Here is a 25599-nt window from a genome sequence, read left to right on the forward strand (position 1 = left end):
ATTTTCAGAGTAGGATAGAACTTCTAACCTAAACTTCCGAAGTAAACAACAACAATCATTGTTGACGTTGACATTCAGATTGGCCAAATTTCAAGTGTGCTAAAACAGCTGATCAAAAAACTTTTCATTCTTTGTGTTTATTATTCAAGAATCAAAACATTTATAATAATATCATCTTATTGTCATTTGGAAGAATAAAAAGTACAATCTCAACCTCTTACATAATTGAACATAATCTTTTAGGTTATTTAGACAAATCAGAATAAAAAATAAAAGTACTTGGACAATTTCCTGATATTCAGACTACCTCAGATTTACTAGAGCTATGACCTTCCTGTTTTGCTTTCGGAAGTGCCTAATAAACAATTATTCTCATATTTATATTGTTTATTCTTCTGTATGGCGAAAAATAACGTTCTCACCATGGGCAAAAATGTTTTTCCAGCTCTCAATCTTTTCTAGTCCTCGGCCTACGGCCTCGGACTTGTAAACCGATTTCGAGCCGGAAAAGTCTAATTTTCGGCCCTAGGTGCGAAATATACTATTCCACCACATTGAACTCCATCAGACTGTTGACACTATTGAAAAACGGCACTTGGAATATATAGAAATTCGATATAATAATAGGTGGACACAAGATGTAGTTAAGTAGAGTACGTCACCGACTGCTGCAATACTCAACCATTTTAACCGGGCATTTCGCAGTGGAAAGATGTCATTGTCTGCTGTGATGTCGTTGTCTGCTGCGATGTCGTTATCGTCTGCGACGTCGTGGTCGGCTGCGACACATACGCTGTCAGGAACGGCTTGCTACTGCAGACGTCTGCTGCTGATTGTTCGGCACCTGTGAATTTCAAATCAAATTTAATGCCGAATCAATTGAACATACAAACAAAATTAACGAGGATATTGGTTTCCAACCTCAGATCACATAAAACACAGAAAAGCGGTATGGGGGCGATTTGTACAGACCTGAACAGCTCATCATTCCCTCAATGAATAACTGCAATATAATTTCCATCTATAAAATTATTTGGCGAATAGAACATATCTGAGATATTATTGATCATTATTAACAAGAATCAAACGATTGATATCAATCAACAATTGATATTGTTTGTATTCATATTGATTTACAATATCAATCAGATTTAATGGTATGGATTGAATCACAGCTATTATAAAAGGCGATGGAAACTGAAAAGTGGCAACATTGCGTTCCTATCATTTCCACTGATTATATATTGTGAATCTCACTATAGTTGCCAGTAGCCGTTTAACTCTTTAGAAATTGTGATTATCGAGTTATTTTTTGTAATCTTCACTCAATCAAATTTCATTTATTCAAGTAGTTGCATATAAAAGACAAGCTTCACAACATTGAACCGTCACAATCAATAATAAACACAGAAAATACAATAGTGCAAGGAGGAGACGTCAAAGAAAAACACTGCCTTCAGGAGCACCCCCTGAAAGAAATCAATTAATTTCAGTTGATTAAAAGGAAATTTCTATTTTGTAATAATTCTATGACAGGTAATTTTCTTCCCTCAAGACATCCACTCATTCATCCACTGTGTATGGCGCTCTTTTTAACAGAACTTTCCTTATCCTTCCGGTCATCTTTGAAAAGTTGGAAAAATCTTTAAAATTATGGGGGAGTCTATTTATAATTTTTATTGCGCAATAGTGTGGGCCTTTCTCCAGAAGGGTTAGTCTATGTGCCGGGTAACCGAGGATCGAGCCACCACTCCTCGTATTGTAGGAATGATCAAGTAAAACGGATGAGAATTCCCTCCAATTTTTACTAACGTACGTGATGATCTCCAGAAAGTACATGGCTCGCAAAGTTAATATACTCTCTCTCACAAAATAAGGCCTACAGGATGTTCGGGCACTGAAGTTGAATATTATTCTCAGAGCTCTTTCTGCTTCCTGGAAATTACCCCAAGGTGTGTGTCATAGCCACCCCAGAATATCAAACTGTAATGAATGACAGACATGAGATAATCATGATAGGTTAACAATTGTATAATATCGGTAATACAACTATTTTTCAAACGAACTTCAATTTACAAATACAAACCTCACTTTTTCGAGTTGAAAAAGGATAGAGCTATCTGCTTTAGGGAACGCTCCCCGTCAGCTGAGCTCCTTTTAAAACCACTTTCGAGGGGATTGGTCGACGGCGTCAACCGAGCTCCTAGGAGAGGAGCTTGGCTGACGGGGAGCTTTGTTGTAAACAGCTGAGGTTGGAAAAATAACCCTAAAGCTGAACAGAATTCAATAAACTTCTGTTTACGAAATACGAGTGTATTCCCTTACAATATCTAAACAGCTGAGGTTGGAGAGGCCCTGAAATTGATCAGTTGCGACCTGAAAACTCTGACACCAGACCTGAGCCAGCCAGGTCACACGATGTTATTATTATTATATTAGCTGAGGTTGGAAAAACAACCCATATTATCATCAAGCAAAACCATAGCCTTCTATCATAGCCTACTATGGATAGAATAGTCTATTATAGATTATCTAAAGTAAGACATGGCAAAACTGATCGACTGTTTAGTCCTCAACTTATGGCATTCAAAAATTTAGAAAATAATAATAATTTATTCGACCAAAAACAATGATTGAGACTTGAAAAAAAATAAAGAATGAGACTCTATATTCTTTATCTCTTTTCTGTATAGGGCTACTTTTATAGAAATAGAAAGAAAAATAAAAATCTTAGTACCCTTTTTGAAATATTTAATCACAACATGTTTCGGACATTGATGCCATTTTCAAGTGATATGGAGTAAATAAATAAATACTGCTAGAAGATTCTTATTTTGATCATATGTTGGTGTAATAACCCCATTTTTGATAGAATCATGCACAATCCACAATTATTTATAGTTTTAGTTTATAAAATCATATGAATACACTAACATATGATCAAAATAAGAATCTTCTAGCAGTATTTATTTATTTACTCCATATCATTTGAAAATGGCATCAATGTCCGAAACATGTTGTGATTAAATATTTCAAAAAGGGTACTAAGATTTTTATTTTTCTTTCTATTTCTCTATATTCTTATATTTTTATTTTTCCATGTAATGTGGATTGTACGAATAATTCTACATTGATTTCCAAAAACCTTTGAATAAGTGCATGAAATATAGTCTACTCGCGAAAACTCCAGCACTCAAGCGTGAGCGTGTGAGGAGCTTCGTTGTCGTCGTCGCCGACAACCACGACAACCAAACACCTTGGTTCCAGTAGGGGATCAGCTGTCGGGGAGACTAGTTGATGGCAATGGTATATTTTGCCAGGGGATCGGCTGACGCCTGTAGTCAAAATTGCGAGGAGCGTAGTTGTCGGGGAGCCAGGTTGGCGGCGACTCTTTGTCTAGGATAGCAAGCCATCGTTGACTTTAGAACGTGAATCTTACAGCAGGGTTACAACCGCCGTGTGTGAACACTCACCTGCTACTATTTGGGTCAGCGACTGAGTGGCGGTTAGCGGCGACTGAGTGGCGGTTGGCGGCGACCCTTTGTCTAGGATAGCAAGCCATCGTTGACTTTAGAACATGAATCCCAGAGCAGGGTTACAACCGCCGAGTGTGAACACTCACCTGCTACTATTTGCGACAGCGACTGAGTGGCGGTTGGCGGCGACTGAGTGGCGGTTGGCGGCGACTGAGTGGCGGTTGGAGGCGACCCTTTGTCTAGGATAGCAAGCCATCGTTGACTTTAGAACGTGAATCTTACAGCAGGGTTACAACCGCCGTGTGTGAACACTCACCTGCTACTATTTGCGACAGCGACTGAGTGGCGGTTAGCGGCGACTGAGTGGCGGTTGGCGGCGACTCTTTGTCTAGGATAACAAGCCATCGTTGACTTTAGAACGTAAATCTCAGAGCAGGGTTACAACCGCCGTGTGTGAACACTCACCTGCTACTATTTGCGTCAGCGACTGAGTGGCGGTTGGCGGCGACCCTTAGTCTAGGATAGCAAGCCATCGTTGACTTTAAACGTGAATCTTACAGCAGGGTTACAACCGCCGTGTGTGAACACTCACCTGCTACTATTTGCGACAGCGACTGAGTGGCGGTTGGCGGCGACTGAGTGGCGGTTGGTGGCGACTGAGTGGCGGTTGGCGGCGACTGCGACTGTCACTTGGTGGCATGCTTCTTGCGGTGCGACAGCATGGTGGAGCGCGAGACAAATGTCGCGTCGCAAATGTCGCAAGCGTATGGCCGCTCGCCCGTGTGAAGTCGCCTACAAATTGTAAATATATTTATTTACAAATTATAATTTTCATCTGCCACAATACAAATTTAAAATCAAATTCAAATTCATTTATTTGCCATAAAATAATACAGATTGATAAAATAAATATTTTAACTTACAAAATAGAGTTTGAACAACTAGGTACAGCAAACATGTCAATAGAAAAAAAGAGCTAATTCAAACCACTAGAATATATAAAACTATGGAAACCAGGTCACATCTCAATACTTACAAACGATAAGACAAAGTAACAAAATCATAAGCAAATGAAAAGCTCAAAAAGACGAATTCAAGGAAGCCATGACAAATATTTTAAAAATCATTTACCAATTCAATGCTTGATGTCAAACTTGATTATTGTTATCTTTATAATTGGCAAATAAATGATTTTTGATTTGATTTGTCTAAAATAACATAAAAAAAGGTATTAATAATTACAGTGACTGCTTACCTATGGGATTGTAGGATGGGGGGGGGAACAAACTACGTACACCTTGACCCCCTCTTGAAAGTGCAAAAACTAATAATGAAGATCATCAAGCAGAGGCCACCTCGTTATCCGTCAGAACAGCTCTACAATGAGTTTGGTGTGATGGACATAAGACAGCTCTACTTCATGGAAATAATTTCCAGACTACACAAAAACCCGGAAAGCTTTCAACATAGGAACCAGCTCTGACTTGAAAACTTACAGCCAATATTTAGCTTATCAGCTTGTTACTGCAACTTGCACCAAGGGCCAAGCCAGATGAAGCGTTTTTCAGGCGTTTTTGCACTGGCGGCGGACGAGTTGAAAGGGCATGGAGGTCGCCGATTGGTTGATTATCAGATGATTGAGTTGGCGTTCGGGAATCAGCTGATAATTAGCCAATCGTAGAGCTTCCTGGTTCCTGCCCTGCTGACTCATCCACCACCAGTGCAAAAACGTTTGAAAAAACGCTTCATGTGGCTTGGTCCTAACACATTGTACAATGTTGCCACGTTCAACCATATCTATGATTCTATTATTGTTTCAATGATTAAACATCGACTCGTCCCAAAAATCAAATCAAATCATTCTTGAAATATACCCAAAAATATGGGATTTTTAGTTACTTTTTATAAGTTTTTTATAGTGCTAAAAGTCACTAGAGCTTTGATATAAATAGCTTCTACGATGTCATTGCACCCACTTTCTTGCAGTTGTGCCAAAATGGGCCAAAAATTGTAAAAATCGGCGAAAAACTGTAAAAATCACTCAACGAGCTAGCATAGCTTGCCGTGTTGTTGTGATATTGCAAATTGCCAGAATGGAAACTAGGCTTCAATACTACAATTCAACACAATAATCGATCATATTGCTTCGTCCGAGGAGGAAGAGAAGGCTGAGGGTTTGGTTGCGAGAGACGAAGTTGGGGAGGAAGAGAAGAAAGAGGGGGAGGAGGAGGGGAGGAGGAGGGGGAGGAGGAGGGAGGAGGAGGAGGAGGAGGAGGAGGAGGAGAGGAGGAGGAGGAGGAGGAATAGGAGGAGGAGGAGGAGAAGGAGGAGGAGGAGGAGGAGGAGGAGAAAGAGGAGCAGGAGGAGGAGAAGGAGGAGGTGGTTGAAGAGAAGATTGAGGAGGAGGTGGAAGAGGAGGAGGAGGACGAGGAGGAGCAGAAAGAGGGGCAGGAGAAGAAGAACGAGGAGGTGGTTCAAGAGAAGATTGAGGAGGAGGTGGAAGAGGAGGAGGACGAGGAGAAGGAGAAGGAGGTGGTTGAAGAGAAGATTGAAGAGGAGGAGGAGGAGGAAGAGGAGCAGGAGAAGGAGGAGGAGAAAAAGGAGCAGGAGAACAAGAAGGAAAAGGAGGAGGAGAAGAAGGAGGTGGTTGAAGAGAAGATGAGGAGGAGGTGGAAGAGGATGAGGAGGAGAAAGAGGAGCAGGAGAAGAAGGAGGAGGTGGTTGAAGAGAAGATTGAGGAGGAGGTGGAAGAGGAGGAGGAGGAGGAGGAGGAAGAGGAGGAGAAAGAGGAGCAGGAGAAGGGGAAGGAGGTGGTTGAAGAGAAGATTGAGGAGGAGGAGGAGGAGGAGGAGCAGAAGGAGAAGGAGGAGGTGGTTGAAGAGGAAGAGATTGAGGAGGAGTTGGAAGAGGAGGAGGAGGAGGAGGAGGGGAGGAGGAGGAGGAGGAGAAAAGGTTGAAAAGGAGGGAGATGCTAAGGAGCAGAAGGTTAAGTGTGATGAGGAGGGTGGTGGTGGAGTAGGAAAGGTGGTTTTGCATACCTGTGTATGGCCATGGGCGAGAACTGTGTGAAGCTCTGGCCGCAGACGTCACAGTGATAGGGTCGCTCACCAGTGTGACTGCGCCGATGGCACCTTAGGGCGTCGCGACGCGCAAACGCCTTGCCACACACCTCACACACAAAGCTCTTCTCGCCCGTGTGAACCGTCGCATGGATGCGCAGGTCCACCCGTGTCAGAAAGCCCTTACCACAAACCTACAACCACAGAAAAAAAACTTTGTTCTTTCCTTTGTGCTAAAATTAAAACTCATCTTTTCAAATCTACACTAACGAAGGGCTTATAAGTTCTAGTCTTAATCGAATGTAATCGAATGTCTATATGCCTAATCTAGTCCTAATCGAAATGAATGAAGCAATGTACAGCCAAATTTGAAGTGGTAGTTTATCAGAGGCCTATTGCATGGGAAAATACAAGCTAATTACAGTTACTATATAAACGATATATAAATATACTATAATATGAACTATATTACTGTTTATACAGTAACTGTAATAATACAAGTACTTACTTGAAAAAATACCATCTGTTGAATTGATATATATATATCAATAAATTTTAATTTATATAAATTAAAACAGGAGACACGATATAAATAGATTGAACATACTTAAAAACTTACATTAGAAATGGGGTAAATTTTCTAATGTAAGTTTTTAAGTGTTTTCAATCTATATCTTGTGTCTCCTGTTTTAATTTATATTACAAACTTTAAAGTGTCTTCTGTTATGTGCTATATATATATATAGCCTACTAATATAAACGTCCGTGAACTGATTGACCGAACGCTGTGAGGTCTATGTTTTAACTCGGATTTTCTTTCGTCTGTCTGTATGTATGTACAACAACGAGTTGTAAATAAACAACTATTCTATCAAGGAGATTGACCGTAAATGCGTTACATACAGAGTGTTTCAAAGAAACGGGAAATTTTGAAAGTTGAATAATTTCAAGGAAAACAAATCTTTAAACATAGTTTTTCATATCATTCAATAGTAAAAATAATGCCATTTTATAATAAATAATAGGTACCGTCACATATATATTTTGAAGATGACATCTTGCAGGTGTGTTCCTTTCCTACGCAAACATTCCTGTAGTCTCTTCATCACATTGTCCATGGTTTGACGTAACATTATAACTGGAATTTGAAATCGCTTCTTGAATCTTGGCTTTTAATTCTGCAACAACTGAAGAATTGAAAGCAAAGATTCAAGAAGCGATTTCAAATTCCAGTTGTAATGTTACGTCAAACCATGGACAATGTGATGAAGAGACTACAGGAATGTTTGCGTGAAAATGAATACACCTACAAGATGTCATTTTCAAAAAATAAATTTTACGGTATTATTTATTCTAAAATGGCATTATTTTTACTATTGAATGATATGAAAAACTTTATTTAAAGATTTGTTTTACTTGAAATTATTCAACTTTCAAAATTTCCCGTTTCTCTGAAACCCTCTGTATGCAACGCATTTACGGCCAAACTCGATGATAGAATTCTAAGAGATTTAGCAACACCAATGTTGATCAAATACTGCCATTATAACGTGGACCTCACTGTAGTTATTGGATTTCACAAAAATAATATTAGTCAGCTGATCCAGTTAGAAGGGAATTTAATTACTATTTCATATTATTGACCGAGCGAAGTGAGGTCTAAGATTCAAGTCGACGGTTTGGCATTTCTCTTAATGTTTAAATGTTTACATGTTACGCATTTACGGCGAAACGCGGTAATAGATTTTCATGAAATTTGACAGGTATTTCCTTTTTTAATTTTGCGTCGACGTATATACAAGGTTTTTGGAAATTTTGCATTTCAAGGATAATAAAAAAGGAAGAAGGAGCCTCCTTCAAAGGCCAATATTAGAGTAAAAATCAGACTATAGAAATATTCATCATAAATCAGCTGACAAGTGATTACACAAAAATGTGTGGAAAAGCCAGTCTATTGCTGTATTTCCATAAGGTCTATAGTTTCAATCAGGTACTTGTGGATGAGAATACTGCGTGAGGTCTACGGTTCACAGAACTACCTCCACAGTATATTGTTGGCTACCGTATGTTTATTTATATGTGTTGATTCAACAGTAAACTTGGTAAAAACAACTAACTAGTAGTTCTGTGAACAGTAGAACTCACGCAGTTTTTCCATTCACAAGTATAACATGTCATTATAACTTGGACCTCACTATAGAAGCAACACTTACCTCGCAGATGAATGGCTTTTCACCGGTGTGAATCCGCGCATGCGTGGTGAGATAGGACTTGCTGACAAACAGCTTGTGGCAGACAGGGCAGGGAAACTGGCGGTTGTCGGTGCCCGCGTGCACACGCTGGTGCGACTTGCACAAGCCTTTGGTGATGAAGCCGCGGCCGCACGTCTCGCACAGGTAGGGCTTTACGCCCAAGTGCCTGTTCTCGTGGTCGAGCAGGCTTTGCTTGGTCTTGAACTGCCGGTCACATGTCTCACACGTGTAGGGCTTCGAGTCACTGTGCACGCGCTGGTGGACCGACAGGTACGACTTGCATTGGAAACCTGCAAGCAACGTCAACCGTCAACCACATTCTATTTCTAATCACATTATTTTCATTGATGAGTTCTTAATAAAAAGTGTTTGAAAAAGAGCTCCATAGTTTTAAATATAAATTTAATGTCTAAATTGATGAAAAACACTATCAAGAAGTACATAAAATGAAAGAGAGAAAGTTCAAGTTTTGTTTGTACACTTCAACATAGTATCCATTTGTTGCACTGCACATGTCGAGACGATATTCAAGTTCTCGCCATGTATTCACCAACATATCAGGTGTAACTGTTCCAACCGCCGTGACGATTCTTTCCCGTAAATGGTTCATGTCTCGGATTTTTCCACTGTACACAACATTTTTCATGTGTCCCCAAAAGAAAAAGTCGAGAGGGGTCAAGTCCGGGCTTCGTGGTGGCAAGCAATTGGGCCAGCTCTCCCTATCCACCTTCACGGAAAGCCCGAACTCAACTGAGGGAACTGTTCCCTGGCGCCTTCTCAAGGTCAAGCAGGTCTGCTAACTGCAGGGGGACAAAACTTAGACAGTTGCTGAATCAAATACCACAAACTAGAATAGTTTTTATCACTTTTTACAGATTCTATGACATATTAAAACTAGGGAGTTCTTTTTCAAACACCCTGTATAGTGAGGTCCACGTTAAAAAGGCAGTGTTTGATAATAATAATAATAATATAATAATAATAATAATAATAATAATAATAATAATATCGAGTGACCTGGCTGGCTCAGGTCTGATGTCAGAGTTTTCAGGTCGCAGCTGATCAATTTCAGGGCCTCTGACATGACCTAACGACTGCTTTTTAGGCAGCCGGGACCGACGATTTACGTGTCCATCCGAAACACGATTAGTGTCCACGATACTGTACCCTGGTATGAAATCGTGGTGTAATTTGTGTTATTAGGGTGGGAAAATGAGGTGTTATTATTCCAGAGATGTAGTGATTGACAATCTTGGAGAGACTTTGATTTTGAGCTGTCTTTAGTGTTTGATTAGAAATGGTGTTGCTATCCTTGTCAACAAAGCGGATAGCGCTATCTCTTTTTCGCTCTATTCTGTTGCCAGATCGTCTTTTAACAATGTAGAATTAATAATTCATTAACAAAATATTTAATCTTAATTATGAAATGATTGAAAAATATTATATCTTGCTTAATAAATGTAATTGATTATTTTAAACGAGAATGAAAAGTTAACATTACACCAATAAACCTACATCAGCTACCGTCTATAGAAGGCATTGACAAAACAGAGGATCGGTACAGTTGTTCGCCTATCTTTCTCCACTGACATTATAACGTGGACCTCACTATAGAGAAAGATAATAAAAAAATACAGAGAAAGAGTCTCAAGGGCAATAATAATAAAATTATATTTTTTACTTAGTCTTGTACACTAATAATTATAAATATGATGAGAAGCAAGTTATAGTGTTAAAAGAGAATGAGGATGACCTACAGTGAGCTCTTTTCAAAATGAATGAATTGAAAATGAAAATGAAATGTACTCTCCTTTTGCATAACAATTTTTTACAATGAGTCTCTCTATCTTAGAATTGATTAGGAATGAATTATGCAGCAAGTACAAATTATCAGTCTCCACTGGGAATACAAGAGTAATGGCTTTCAAGGGCAAAGATCCCGTACCAAGCAAAATAGTTGTTCCACCATATTTCGTGAACATAATCGCAAATTGACTTAGTTAACAATGGCGAGTCCGCTAGAGAATTGCACCGTGGAAGAACAACGTGCTGTAATCAGATTTTTAGTCGCAGAAGGTGAGAAAGGTAGTGAAATCCACAAAACAATGTTAAAAGTGTATGGAGACCATTTGTTGAATCGTTCAAACGTTTACAAATGGGTAGAACAGTTTCAAAGTGACCGTACAAACGTTTGTGACAATCAACGCATTGGACGACCAGTCAGAGTTGGGACTTCCTCTCTCGAATCGATTCGTTAATTCAGGACTATAGGCATATCACTGTTGAATTTATAAGTAAAAAATTAAACGCGAGTGATGGAACTGTCCATAAAATTATTCACAACAAGCTGCAGTACAACAAAACTTGTGCAAGATGGGTGCCTAGACAACTCACGGACGCTCACAAGAAACCCGGCTTCAAATCAGTAAACATTTGAAAAATCGGTATGCGACTGAAGGAGAATGGTCTTTCAAAACAATTGTAACGTGTGATGAAACATGGATCCACCACTATGAGCCAGAGTCAAAACGACAGTCAAATCTGTTGTTCTTCCACGGTGCAATTCTCTAGCGGACTCGCCTTTGTTAACTGAGTCAATTTGCTTTTATGTTCACGAAATATGGTGAAACAACTGATCAGATGTCATCGCAAGGTTGCCACCTTCATGTCCTGAAAGTTTCATATGGATCAATTTAACAGTTTTTGAAAATTAGTAATTTGTCTCGTTACTTATTGAATGACCGTCGTATATGATGCAATATCGACTGTTCATTCTTGTTTAAGGGTGTGCAAAGGCTAAAAATAAACTTTCTACTGCTGATATTTTTCAAAGTTTTCGATTTGTATATCATCAAGCAATCAAAATGAAAAAGTTTTCTCAGGAAAACATTTTTTTCCGATCATTCCTTTTTGAGATATGAGCGCCTAAAGTTTAAATTTTGGGGACAGAACATTTTAAATACTCAGGAGGTACAGCTAAGGATCTACAAGTTGGAGATCATAAGGTGATGCAATGTGTTGAATATAAATACCTGGGCAGTGTAATATCATCAGAGAGCAATTCCAAGAGAGAGATCACAAGTAGAATTGGACAGGCTAGGCAGGCAACACAAACATTAAATTCCATACTTTGGTCCAAAAATATTACAAATCCCACAAAAATAAAAATGTATCATTCAATTGTACAGAGTATATTGCTCTATGGCTCTGAAACATGGGAATTAACAAAACGAGACACTCAAAGGATAAATGCTGTGGAAATGGATTTCTTGCGCCGGAGTTGTTGTGTTTCAAGGATGGATCGAGTGAGGAATACGGAGATAAGGAACAGAATAGGGAAACTGGACACAACAGTAGAGCAGATTGAAAAGAAGCGCCTTGTATGGTTGGGACATGCACAGAGGATGAGAGATGAGAGGTGGCCCAAGAGGATACTGAATTGGGATCCACCTGGAAAAAGAAGGAGAGGTAGACCGCCCGAACTGTGGAACAAACAGGTGTATACGTGTATGAGGAATAGAAATCTGGTCCAGGGAGACTGGAATAATCGCAATAATGGCAGATGAGATGCGATAAACGGCTGGAGCTGTAAAATAGACTCGCTTACATATATATATTATATATATATATATATATATATATATATATATATTATATATATATATATATATAATATATATATATATATATATACATTTTAAATTCGGTAAGAGATAAATCCATGAGATTCAGAGGATAGTTTCTTCATGGTATGTTGATCTAGTAAAATAGAAATTACCCGAAAATAGAACTTTCTCAAAAATTGTTATTTTCAGGTAATTTCTATTTTACTAGATCAACAATACCATGAAGAATCTATCCTCTGAATCTCATAAATTCATCTCTTACCGAATTTGAAATGTTCTGTCACCAAAATTTAAACTTTAGGCGCTCATATCTCAAAAAGTAATGATCGGAAAAAAATGTTTTCCTGAGATTTTTTTTTTATTTTGATAGCTTGATGATATACAAATCGAAAAACTTTGATAAATGTAAGCAGTAGAAAGTTTATTTTTAGCCTTTGCACAGCCTTAAAATGATCAATTATATTTTAACGGCAAGAAAATAATTATATTCTTCAATAAATTTCCATAATTGAGATAGAATATTTTGAATATATATTGAATAATATAATTAATATATAATAATAATAATATATAATGAATAATATTTGAATATATATTGAATAATATAATTAATATATAATAATAATAATAATTATATATATATATATATATTATATATATATATATTATAATAATAATAATAATAATAATAATAATAATAATATATAATGAATAATATTTTGAATATATTGAATATATCTGGCAACGTTACGGAGCTATCAGCTATTGCAAGTGCCACACTTGAACGAAAACCTACATCTAATCTGAAATAGTAAGACACGTGTCACACCAACCTTTGCCACACGTGTCGCACGTGTACTCGTACTGGCCGGTGTGTTGTGCCTCGTGTTGAGCCAGCCCAATCTTGGAGCGGAACGCCTTGTCACACGTGCCACACTTGAACGGCTTCTCACCCGTGTGACGCCGCATGTGTTCGTTCAGCTTGTAGTTGGTGCGGTACGATTTGCCGCAAACTGGACACTGCTTAGATCCCCCCTCCTCCTCCCGCCGCTGGCTTCTTACTCCCCTCCTCCTCAGCCTTCTCCTCATTACCCTCAACCTGTACAAAAATGCAATTCATTAATTTATCACGTGGTTATCAATTATCAAATATTCACTGTAAGATAGAGTTCACACCGGAGTGATTTTCTGGTATCAAGAAAAAAATACACATATTCTTAAACGTCGCCATGGCAACCACGTACCGAAGCTACGAAGTTGGAAACGGATTTAGCTACCTGGGGCCCGTTTCACAAAGGTACAAGTAGGTTACAAGTACTTGTTGCCAACCATGGTTTTGGAGAACAGCTGATTATTAGCGTTTCACGAAAGCAGAATTGTAAACTTGTAGTTACAATGAATTTCTACAAGTTTACAAGTGATTTGCTTGTTACGAACAAGTGTTTCACAAAGATTTTCATTGTAGCCAACAATTTTTGTCGAAATTACTTGTTCGTAACTATGAAATTTCTACCGAAGTGGAAAGCTATGTAAAGGATTTACAAGTGATCATTAAAATAATTTTAAATATTTTTAATAATCAAAAATGCCCTATATTCCTCTAAAATTCATTATTTTGGAAATATATGCATCAGGAAATTGAATTTAATAAATTTCCAAAATAGTTATTAATGTGTTACCTCATAGGTTATGTGTACTATAGTATATATAGTATACATTATATATAGTACATATACTATTTATATACAGAGTACATATACTGTGTAGGTTACAAATTCAGCAATAAATGAAGTAGACTGTACAAAAAACATTATATTGATTTCAAATATTTTCAAAGTAATTATTGAAAAGTACAAGTAACCTTTATAAAGGATGAAAAAAGGAAATCATCATGAAGATAGGTTATGTTTACTATTGAAGTACTTGTAGACTTGTAAAATTGTAAACTTGTAGATCATAAATTTTCGTGAAACGTGAGTACTTGTAAACTTGTAACTACAAGTACTTGTTCGTAACCATGGTTGGTGACAATACTTGTACCTTTGTGAAATAGGCCCCTGCTAACAACCTACAAGGATAGCAAACCAGATGCTGATTTTACAAGGTGAATCTCGCTATAGATGTGTTCCAACATACCTTAGCACCAGCACCAGCACCGACACCATTATTATCCAAGGTTGTGGTGGTGGTGGTTTGGGTTGGTGGTGCAATGTGCACCTGTTTGCGATGCGCCAACAATGCCTCTTCATCTGTGAATATCGCGCCACAATCGTGACACTTGTTCCAATGCACCTGCAATCAATTCAATTCAATTTAGTTCGTCACTATAATACATAAATAGATCACGTAACAAATATTTAGTAAGCACTCAAATAAAATAAAAATGAAATCAAATTAATGGGCCATATGAATAAAAACTGAGCAAATGGTCATGAGCATGAGCACGGAGCATAAGGTTTAGCTCATGAGCATTAGGTAGAAGCATAAGGCCCGCCGCAAAGTAGACCCACGCTAATCCACGAAAAGCAACCCACGCCGTGGGATGTTTTGTGAACGATTGCTGTAGAATTATTCATCATCAATCAGCTGACAAGTGCATTATTCATTGCATGTATTAAACAGATGTCTGGAGAAGCCTAGCAATGGTTTACAAAACATCCCAAGGCGTGGGTTGCTTTTCGTGGATTAGCGTGGGTCTACTTTGCGGCGGGCCTAAGCATTTGCTCATTTTTATGATTGTGAATAAGCTTTACTTTATACTCTTACCTTATGCTCCCGAACTCTGGAGCAAATGCTCACGTATTTTAAAGATTTTTCATCAGCTGATTCGTCTTACTTTGCTTTTATAGTGAAAGGTTAGGCTAGGCGCACACCAGTTAGTCAAGACAAGACATGATCAGACACGTTTAGTCACAATACTTCACATTGTTGCTTATGACGCAACTCACACTGATTAGTCATTGCAATCAGACATGTCTTCATAAGCAACTATTATTCATTTATTCATTGATACAATTACAAATCATATGAATATGATGAGTATTGAGTATTGTGTGACTGAACGTGTCTGATCATGTTTTGTCTTGACTGAACGTGTCTGATCATGTTTTGTCTTGACTGACTGGTGTGCGCCTAGCCTTAGAATGTGCTACTCACGTAAGCACTAAATATGCAAGTGTAAACACCGCTTGTGTTTGGTCGTCTGCTCTGTTCTCTATCCATGAATTGAATTTTAGGTTAGTTGTGTTCTGAATTTTGAAATAATAGCGTAAAAAAATGTCATCTCTATACTAATCTTATTATCTCTATAGCCTTTTTATAATCGTCTACACTCTCGTCTTCTTAAATTCCTATTCTGTGATGGCAGGAAAAATAGAAGTAACATGACAGTAACTCCATGCGATAGGTATCTTTTGTCGGAATAATGGTGATATATATCATGGTTGAATCTAGAAAGAGTTTTATAGTTTTCAACTATTGATTGTGATCGTATCTGGTATAGTTTCCTCTTCCTCTCACGAATTGAGCCATTTTACTATGAGCAAAAGGTGTGAAAAGCTGCTCTGGACTAGACTCACCTTTTTTGAAGCATTCAAAAGTTGAGCAAATGCTCTAGTTTATTCATAAAATTTTGAGAATACGCTTTACTTTTGAGCAAATGCTCAAACTTTTTTTTGATGAGCATGAGCAAAAGGTTTTGCTCACGTTTATTCATAGAAAATGAAGCATATGCTCAATATTTTAGAAGTATAAGCAAATGCTCAACTTTATTCATATGGCCCAATATCTCGGTTTCAACTCGTTACATTAAAACATTTGTTACATTATTCAAATTACAGTTGAAAATGATTCGTTTTTGAACTATTTTCGAAGACACTACAGTCAAGTTTTGAATAAAAGCTATTAAAAACTAGTACACTAGTAACTGTGAGAATCCAGCTCAACTCTGAGAATAGAAAATATTCAAATGACTGATCAGATGGATGTATCATAGATTGACGAAAGCCAACTTTAATTGACCGAGTGAACTGAGGTCTAAGATTCAAGTCGACGGTTTTGCATTTCTCTTTATGTTTAAATGTTCATATGTTGCACATTCACAGCAAAACACAGCAATAGATTTTCATGAAATTTGACAGGTATGTTCCTTTTTGAATTTCGCGTCGACGTATACATAAGGTTTTTTTAAAATTTTGCATTTTAAGGATAATACAAAAGGAAAAGGAGTTTCCTTCGAACACCAATATTACCGTAAAAATCAGACTATAGAGTTATTCATCATAAATCAGCTGTCTAGTGGACTATAATACTACCTGTTCAAAAGCATCGAACATCTTGAAAATGTATCTTTCCATCAACTTTGTCTTTCCATAAGCTGAGGCCATGATTCTAGTTTGGAGTTATTGATAGGAAACATTTTCTTTACATTTTTATTATTAATCGAATGATTAAAATTGCAACAAATATTATTGAAAAGAAATTGATTTCTAAAATCATGAAAATTGAGAAATGAAATTTCTAGGAAATCATCATTATGGTAGTTTATTTTGTTAATTTCAACACACCGATTTTTCGTCAACACGACAACACAGAATGTTCTCTGATGGGCTGATTGGATTGGCGTATCGACGGCAGCCAGATCTGATAACAGCGCTCACACTCACATTCCAGGACGACACGTCACAGTACGATAGGGCAGAAAGCTCTATGTTTATTTAGGATTTTTTCTAGACATTTTAAATTGATAACTTATTTATTAGTTTTTGAGAAAACATAACAACAGGTCAATGTAACTTACTGAGCGCGAGGTCTACTGTTCACAGAACTACTAGTGATTACTTCAAGTGGAACTGATACTTGCTGAAGCAAATTTTATCTAGGTACCTCGTAGTGGACGTTGAACTCCTCCTTGCTGCTGTACGTTTTGCCGCAGATGTTGCAGAAGAACCAGGCGGACGTCTGCTGGTCTGGCACTAGGAACTCGTCGCTTTGGACGGACGTCTGCTGGTCCTGCACTAGAAACTCGTCGCTCTGGGCAAACGACGGCGTCGAGGTGATTTTCTCCGGCGTCTGCTTCATGTCGATCACCAGTGCATCTCTGAAACAGACATTGATCATGGTGTAACAACCAAAACTTGTATCTCAGACTGTTTTAATAAACCAGTGATTCATTATTTCATGTCGAACACCAGTGCATCTCTGAAACAGACATTGATAATGGTGTAACAACCAAAACTTGTATCTCAGACTGTTTTAATAAACCAGTGATTCATTATTTCATGTCGAACACCAGTGCATCTCTGAAACAGACATTGACAATGGTGTTAACAACCAAAACATGTATCTCTGCGCGTGAGCATTTTGCTCACACTCACTCTTATGGCTCCCTAGACTATAAACAGTTGGTTTTGACAATGCTCTTTCAATATTTATCAATTTCAAATCTTTCTCAACGTGTTTTATCATAACATAATGTTTTAACATAATACATGGAGGAGATTCCAAAAATACATACTGCAAATTAATTGTTAGAATTTATCATTTTATGGGATAAAATAATCTACTCATGAATGGAATGAATATACTTGACTCATTTTTCGACATCTAGTTAGAATAAAAAGATAATGAAAGTTTAAATCAGAAGATGGAATATAGAATAGGAAGATAATACCTATACACTGAAATTAGTCAACGTTCATTCTGTCATCCTCAAACTGTTCAAGGACTCAAACTGTTCAAGATTGTCTAGAGGACAGTCACAGCGAGGATTACATGAGCTGCCAACCTTGGAAAACGAAAATTCCCAAAGCTACATACAAAAGTTACAATTGTGCGGCAATTTGCCGCGGGCGCGACTACTCGCGTGTTAATAAACCAGTGGTTAATTATTATTAAACGAAATTCCAATGAAATGCTGTAAATCACCCCGAAGACTTCTGCTACTGCAAATATTGACAACAAGGTAATAAAAATTATTTTTTTTGTATAGTAGCGCTCATCGAATTTCCATCTTAAATTAAAAAGACTAAGAAATTGTCAAATAAATCTGTAGTTTTTTGACAATTCCTTAGTCTTTTTCATTTAATATGAATAATTACCACAATATCAGCTTCTCAACTACACATAAAGTGAATTTCCATCTAGCTGTTTACCCTGTTGTCAATATTTGCAGTAGCAGAAATCTTCAGGGTGATTTACAGCATTTCATTGGAATTTCGTTTAATAATAATTATTCATTAATCAGCATTTGAACAAATGAAACTTCCAATTTATTTCCATCTGTAAACATGTGGTTCATTATTTCATGTCGATCACCAGTGCATCTCTGAAACAGACATTGACAATGGTGTAACAACCGAAACTTGTAGCTCAAATTGTTCATTATTAGAGCCTGTGGTACTTTTCTGAAAGTTCATCAATTCTGTATAATTGAATTAATTTATTAATGATTGTGTAATTCTGTATAATTTAGTTAATTGATTAATGATAAGTGATTTAGTACTGACGTAGGCGTTTGTGACGTAGCAGCTGTAAACTCGTCCTCAGATTCGTCACAGCAGCTAACAGAGTCGTCCAACTCAGAGCAGTTGGCCTCCTCCGAGTTTGCATTGTTAGCCCGACTTGCCGAATCAATGCAGCTGCCGCCAGCGGCCATCTCCTCCACTTTGATCAGGATGTCGGGCTCCTTTTTGAAATTGCTCGACACAGTAGTGACGTTGCTGATAATTAGCCGAGTAGTGGCTGGCGGTTGCGGTTGGGGGTTAGCCACTATGCCCAATTTTGTATCAGACGTCGACGTCTTATCGATAGTATTGGACAACTGCAACAACATAACATAAACTACTATACTTTTTGTGTAGTTGAGAAGTTGATATTGTGGTAATTATTCATATTACACAATTTCTTTTGAGAAAGGAAAGAGTTTATTTAATAAACTACTATAAATCAACATTTTCTAAAAGAAAAACGAAGAATAAGGATAAGGAGAAGTAGAAGTAAATAACTATACATTTTTAATTTCTTGTTTATATATACTTTGGACTAAAAATTGGGGAACAGTTCCGTATCTGGTTCAAGTATTATCGATATTAAAATTATCAATAGTACAATAAAATATGAAATCACAAATCTGTTTTTCAGAACCTAAAATGTTCTGTTTAATAATGTTTCAACGGTAGAAGAGTAGGTTGGGGAGGTAAAGTTTTTTCTTTCAAATGACAATGTATTGATATTATTCGAAATACAATGTTAATTTATCTTGATGTTGCTTTCCATGACGAAACACTATATAATAAGTTTTTTGTAGTTCAGACACTGTGTTACTTGTAAATATTTGATTTACAAGTTAATAAATGATCAAAAAACCTTCAAATCAAATGTAATATTTTCCCACATTTTTGCCACACAGTCCAACCCATAAAAGCAAGCGCCCCTGGTGTCAGGCTGATGAAGCTCCTCTTCAGGAGTGAAATGCTTTCCTCAATACTCCAACAAAAGTAAGTGTTTTTTTCAAATATTTACAAGTAACACAGTGTGTGAACTACAACAAAGTTAATTTATCATCCTATATAGATGGTGCTGGATTCAATATTTCCAATATCGATAATATGTACACCTGATAAGAAACTGTACCCCAAAATTGTACAGAAATTATTGCACAAGAGCCTGTAAAATTTAAGCATGATTAAATGCCACGAGAACCAATCAGTGGAGACTTTTTCGATAAGAGAGCTTCTCTGTTTAGTTCTCAAGGGATTCAATCACGAATAAAATTTAAAAGACTTTTATGCAACCGGCACTTATAGGAAATCAATTATTTCAGAGAATTTGATCAATTTTCTTTGAAAAAGTATTTGATCCAATATTTTCAACTTTGTTGGAGTTCATTTATTTGTTTGAGTTATTTTTATAAGTTAAGATACTTTGCTTCAAAGTAAATGTTTAACTTAATATTTTTGGTTGAGAGCTTAACTTAATTGTCTTAGCTTCAACAGAGTTATCATCACATATTATGTCATGAAAGATAACAATCTAATAACAATTTGTCTAACGAGGTCCTACAGCTACAGGTATTATCGTATTATTAGTATAGTGAGGTCCAAGTTATAATGGCAGTGGAGAAAGACAGGAGGACAGCCTTGTCGATTCTCTGTAATGTCACTGCCTTCTATAGAAGATAGATTATACCGGAATCAACTGATCATTCTTGTTTGAAATAATCAATTATATTTTATACAAGAAAATATTTTTTCAATGATTAATTCCTAATCAATAGTCCTCATAATTGAGATTAGATATTTTGTTAATGAATAATATTTCTACATTGTTAAAAACCGATCTGACAAGGTAGCTAGAAAGGATAACGCTATCTGTTTTCTCGAATGATAAACAAGGATGAGAACACCCTTGTAAGTCAAATACTGTCATTATAACGTGGACCTTATTATAGGATGATAATCAACTTACATTCAACTGGGAAATCTCAACGGTCGATTTGAGATCTTTGTCCAAGTTCTGATTTGACGGTATTTCCTTCAATAACCCATTTAAAACGGTATCAGTTTTGAGACTATTTGCTCGAAAATCGTAGAGAAGGTCAAGCTTATAGACACATTCTTCGCATACCATTTTCGGTAATATATCGTTATTCAATACCTGAAAAAGAGAAATTCAATTGTGAACGAACTAAATTATAAAAACTGTGACTCCAACAACTACATTAAATTAAATAAAAATACTAAGAAATTGTCAAATACGACAGATTTATTGATAGTTAGAAAGACCGGTTTCGGTTGTAACACCATTATTAGAGATTGTTTACCAGTTTATCAGAGATTGACAATGGTGTAACAACCGAAACCGGTCTTTCTAACGATCAATAAATCTGTCGTTTTTGACAATTTCTTAATATTTTTATTTAATATAAATAATTACCACAATATCAAATTCTCAACTACACAGAAAGTGAAAAAACTACATTAGAACGTCGACTGTACAGTTGAAAAAAATAAAATGAAATAATATTTATCAAAATATATTTAGATAACTGAAATAGCTCAACATTCAATAAATTTTAGTGCCAAATAACTGGTCAGTGGATACCTAAACTATAAAGGTCGTATCTGTGGTGTTCCCATTCCAATATACAGCGTTATTCACTTCAAACGGTTATCATTCCTTTATAAATAGCCTATAATAGCATCAGTGCTTTCCATTCAAAAATTGCCTACTAACATTTAATTCAAAGTGAATCTACATTAACTGATCACACATACCGAAGACAGCCAGTAATTAATATAAAAACGAATAAAAAATAATAACTCTGAAGTTTGTTGTAATGCCTAGTCCACACTCTTGCCAAGTCGTTGGTCAAGTTGGTAAGGCCATCCATACTTTAATGTAATCATTTGTCGATGCTCGGCTGGCCACTCGCCTTCGCTCGCCTTGTCTCGACAAAAATCGAAGCGAAGGCAAGCGCTGGCAAAGCAGCTATCCACACTGTTGAGCTCGTCGACATTAGAAGGCACTTGGCAAGTGTGTGGATGCGGCATAAGAATTTTTGTTAGACCTAATTACAAATTGATTTCCTCCAACTACTAGTGCATTTAATGACATGAATTATGATTTTATAGCTTATATCAATTGTATATTTAACTAGCGAACTTCTATTATCAATATAATTATTATTATTATTGATGTATTTATTCATGGCGCTTAGTTGTGTATATGTGAACTTCATTAAAACTCACACAACATGCCACCTGTCAATTACATATATTTTTACAAACAAGATTAGTTTTATTTAATACATTTTCCAATATATTAATTTTCTAAAAAACCTATACGTCTAAACTACCAGACAAGGACCTCATTCCCTCTACAACACTATAGGGATAACTCTTTAATAGTACCTATATCACTTATTTTATATTTGAATACTTTCAAATTAGTCTACGTTTTCAAATTGTTTTTCAAAGAGTTATATATTTTTATGCCTGAATATAAGGCTCCCTTCTCATAGGCGGTAAGTCTGTGCTTGGGCAAATAAAGATTGTTGTTACGCTGAGGAAACCTGTGAATGGGATGGTTGTCAGCAATTATCTCACTATTTCTTTTCATGTAGGTTACATTACAATATCAACCATATATAAAGCCGGAAGGGTTAAAAGGTTGAATCTGCGAAATATGGGCCTGCAAGAGTCTCTCCTCCCAGAGTGAGTTAGATTCCTAATCACTCTTTTTTTGGATTTTAAAAATGTTTAATGCGCCAGTGGAGGAGCCCCAAAAAAATGCCATACCTTATAATCGAAAGAAGTATCCATGGTATAATAAAAGTATAAGTATATACGTATATATAAGTATAAGGTATAAATGTGACATCTCCCTCGCGCACAACCTATGCAAGTTGATTATGGCGTGCCACAGGGATCGGTGATGGGTGATGGACCACTACTCTTCCTGGTCATGATCTGGGCACCTTGGACCGGCACTGATGTTTGCGGATGACACCACGTTATACTCTAGAGGGCGGACAGTTGGACAGGCTGGTTTGCGGGCTCAGCGAGTTTTTGATAATGCCAAACAGTGGTTCCAGAGAAATAGACTCTGCTTGAATGAGGGGTAGACCCATCAACTAGCCTGTGGACTTCGTAGCCTGTCTGACTCTGCTTATAAATCAGTGGAACAAATTCTGGGATTTGTCATTGACTCCAAATTGACATGGACATGCCACATTGATGGAGTTTGTACCAGGCTGGCACGGGTAATCTAATTGCTGCGTAGACTCAGAGGCCTTTTCAGCAGAAAATATCTGTTGATAGTGTAGGCCTACTTTTTCCTTTTCCATTCCCTTGCTGTATGAACTCTTGCTGTAGGGAATGCGGCGGGCTGCAGAAGTGTGGGCTCCAGAAGAAAGCACCTCGAGTGATCACTTCAGCAGGGCATCGTGAGCACTGTATGCCTATCTTTATTGAAATGGACATCCTTACGGTTTTCAACCAGTACATACTGACTAGTTTGCTGCATGACACCGAGGGCAGTCATGTGCTGAAGGCTGATCATCATGGGCATGCTACAAGGAGGAGACTGGGCATCATAAAGGAAGTAAATATTACTTATTTAATCTGTTCTGGGCATTGACATACCGCGCTGCAGAACCAACTAGAGAAAGGACTCCTTCCCAATATTTGCACTGCGCCTGTACAATGACCGGCCTGTTATAGTGTAAAGAAGCTGCAGTATATTGCTTTTAAAAACATAGTTGAGACCTGGCTGAAGAGAAGCTCATTCAACCTAGTCAATGAGTATTTTGATGCACACAGGGACAATATAGTTTGACCTGTCATCTTGCCATCTTACTTTTTTACGCCATCTATCCAATTAATTGGTTATGGATGTAGAAGGAGAGATAATGGAATTAGCTCTAGGCTTTACAGAAAATGAAAAAATATTTTTTTGAAAACAATTACTTACCTTGATAGGAAGACATTCCATGATTTTCTTATGAATCTGTCTCAGTTCGCCTTCTCTTTCAAATATATGTAATCCCATAAGAACACTGGTTTTGTTTCCACATATTCTACATAGATCATGAAATTCGGAAATATTCACTGACGCCATTATTTCCCCTACAACAGAATACTTTTACAATATTATATTTAGCTGGTGAACTTTCTCAAATTAATTCTTGTAAAACACCTTGTTACAACAAACTTTGTAGGTTAATATTTTGTATGAAACCGCTGTGTTTTGTTGTATTATTCACTCACAATAACTAAAAACATTTTCCTACCGATATCGGTCTCCGTATTTTTAGCTTGGTTAATATAAATGAAAATGACAGAGCTCGCAAAGGGCATGAGGAGATGGTTAAGGCAGGCATCTCATTTTATCAAACGAAAGCCAGGTCAGGCCAAAGACCATCTCGTCGTACGCAAACTTGTTCATTCCACCACTATCAAGAAGCAGGTTTGCCAACAATGCTTGCAAGTGAATAAGCAATGGATACTCTTTACTTTGACTCTATACAGATTTAAATGCTTGGTTGATTTTTTGTCATTAAAGTTGACCAGACTTTGAAGTTTCAGAAGTATGAATGTGATCATAATAATAGTAATGGGTATATCAAACATAAAGTTATGAATTGATATGCATTATGCATTTTTATTACGACTAATGAGAATAATATTACAAATTTTTATAAAAATAAACTTTTCATAGAAACGTTTACTATCCTGTTCAGAGCTACTTGTATTTAATTGATTTACAATTTTTATCTATTATAAAAATATATAGATTGATTTAAATTACGGTACATAAATATAGGATGAAACTTAAATGATATTGAATAAATTTTGAAGTACCTAGCCCTTTTGAATTGAATAAGAAGTATGCAAAAATGTAGCAAATCCATTCAAAGAGTGTACAGATTAATTCGTTGAAAAAAATGATTAGCCCTAAAAGAAATATGAAAACTATTATAGTAGCATATTTTATACTGTATATCTATATTTGATTGTTATTCAAAAAGTTGCCAAATAAAATGTTGGTTTAGTGCATTTCCCTAACTCTCTAATTAGACCCAAATTTTGCGGTTAGTTTAAACAAGAGGATTTATTTTCTATTTTACCTGGATTGAAGTCCTTATAGCGAACATGCGCACAACTTTTTTCCTGGTCATGTTTTCTAGCTGAATTTTTGTTGTAGCAGTTTTGTATAAATTTGAAATTCCCATAGTTAATACGTTTACAATTACACGATTCAACGAATTCAATAGTCAAACTTTAACTTCAAGTATCACAAGAATAATTGACAGAGCGAAGTGAGGTCTAAGATTCAAGTCGACGGTTTGGCATTTCTCTTAATGTTTAAATGTTGCGCATTTACGGCGATTTTCATGAAATTTGACAGATATGTTCCTTTTTTAATTGCGCGTCGACGTATATACAAGGATTTTGGAAATTTTTGCATTTTAAGGATAATATAAAAGGAAAGGAGCCTCCTTCATACGCCAATATTAGAGTAAAAATCAGACTGTAGAATTATTCATCATAAATCAGCTGTCTAGTGGACTATAATACTACGCGTTCAAAAACATCGAACATCTTGAAAATTTATCTTCCCATCAACGTTAGTAGACAGTTGACTATAATACTACTCGTTCAAAAACATCGAACATCTTGAAAAT

The 25599-nt window shown here is 36.7% G+C and overlaps 2 protein-coding genes across 2 annotated transcripts; both read right to left on the bottom strand.

The window, feature by feature from the left end:
* Positions 1-438: 438 nt before the first annotated feature.
* LOC111061331 (zinc finger protein 239) lies at positions 439-13442 on the bottom strand. Its single transcript, XM_039419521.1, has 7 exons — positions 13247-13442; positions 8749-9077; positions 6511-6729; positions 5789-5836; positions 4092-4159; positions 3942-3985; positions 439-844 (listed from the first exon to the last, which is right to left on the bottom strand). Exons 1-7 carry the CDS (start codon positions 13380-13382, stop codon positions 687-689), a joined length of 1002 nt encoding a protein of 333 aa, XP_039275455.1. The 5' UTR covers positions 13383-13442; the 3' UTR covers positions 439-686.
* Positions 13376-24294, bottom strand: LOC111058644. Its single transcript, XM_039419658.1, has 6 exons — positions 23886-24294; positions 20880-21068; positions 18920-19233; positions 17298-17511; positions 14550-14705; positions 13376-13512 (listed from the first exon to the last, which is right to left on the bottom strand). Exons 1-6 carry the CDS (start codon positions 24030-24032, stop codon positions 13438-13440), a joined length of 1095 nt encoding a protein of 364 aa, XP_039275592.1. The 5' UTR covers positions 24033-24294; the 3' UTR covers positions 13376-13437.
* Positions 24295-25599: the final 1305 nt, after the last annotated feature.

This window comes from Nilaparvata lugens, chromosome 1 (assembly GCF_014356525.2).
Source record: "Nilaparvata lugens isolate BPH chromosome 1, ASM1435652v1, whole genome shotgun sequence".
Lineage (NCBI taxonomy): Eukaryota > Metazoa > Arthropoda > Insecta > Hemiptera > Delphacidae > Nilaparvata > Nilaparvata lugens.

What these genes read in the sequence shown, in the direction of transcription:
- LOC111061331 (XM_039419521.1), bottom strand. Translation starts at nt 13,382, where the DNA reads ATGCGGCGTCACACGGGTGAGAAGCCGTTCAAGTGTGGCACGTGTGAC. An exon ending in GTGCGACACGTGTGGCAAAG is followed by an intron (nt 9,078 to 13,246) that starts GTTGGTGTGACA and finishes CGTTGCTTGCAG; the next exon opens with GTTTCCAATGCAAGTCGTAC. An exon ending in CCATGGCCATACACAGGTAT is followed by an intron (nt 5,837 to 6,510) that starts GCAAAACCACCT and finishes TTCTCCTCCTCC; the next exon opens with TGCTCCTCTTTCTCCTCCTC.
- LOC111058644 (XM_039419658.1), bottom strand. Translation starts at nt 24,032, where the DNA reads ATGGCGTCAGTGAATATTTCCGAATTTCATGATCTATGTAGAATATGT. An exon ending in TGGAATGTCTTCCTATCAAG is followed by an intron (nt 21,069 to 23,885) that starts GTAAGTAATTGT and finishes TCTCTTTTTCAG; the next exon opens with GTATTGAATAACGATATATT. An exon ending in GCTACGTCACAAACGCCTAC is followed by an intron (nt 17,512 to 18,919) that starts GTCAGTACTAAA and finishes TGTCTGTTTCAG; the next exon opens with AGATGCACTGGTGATCGACA.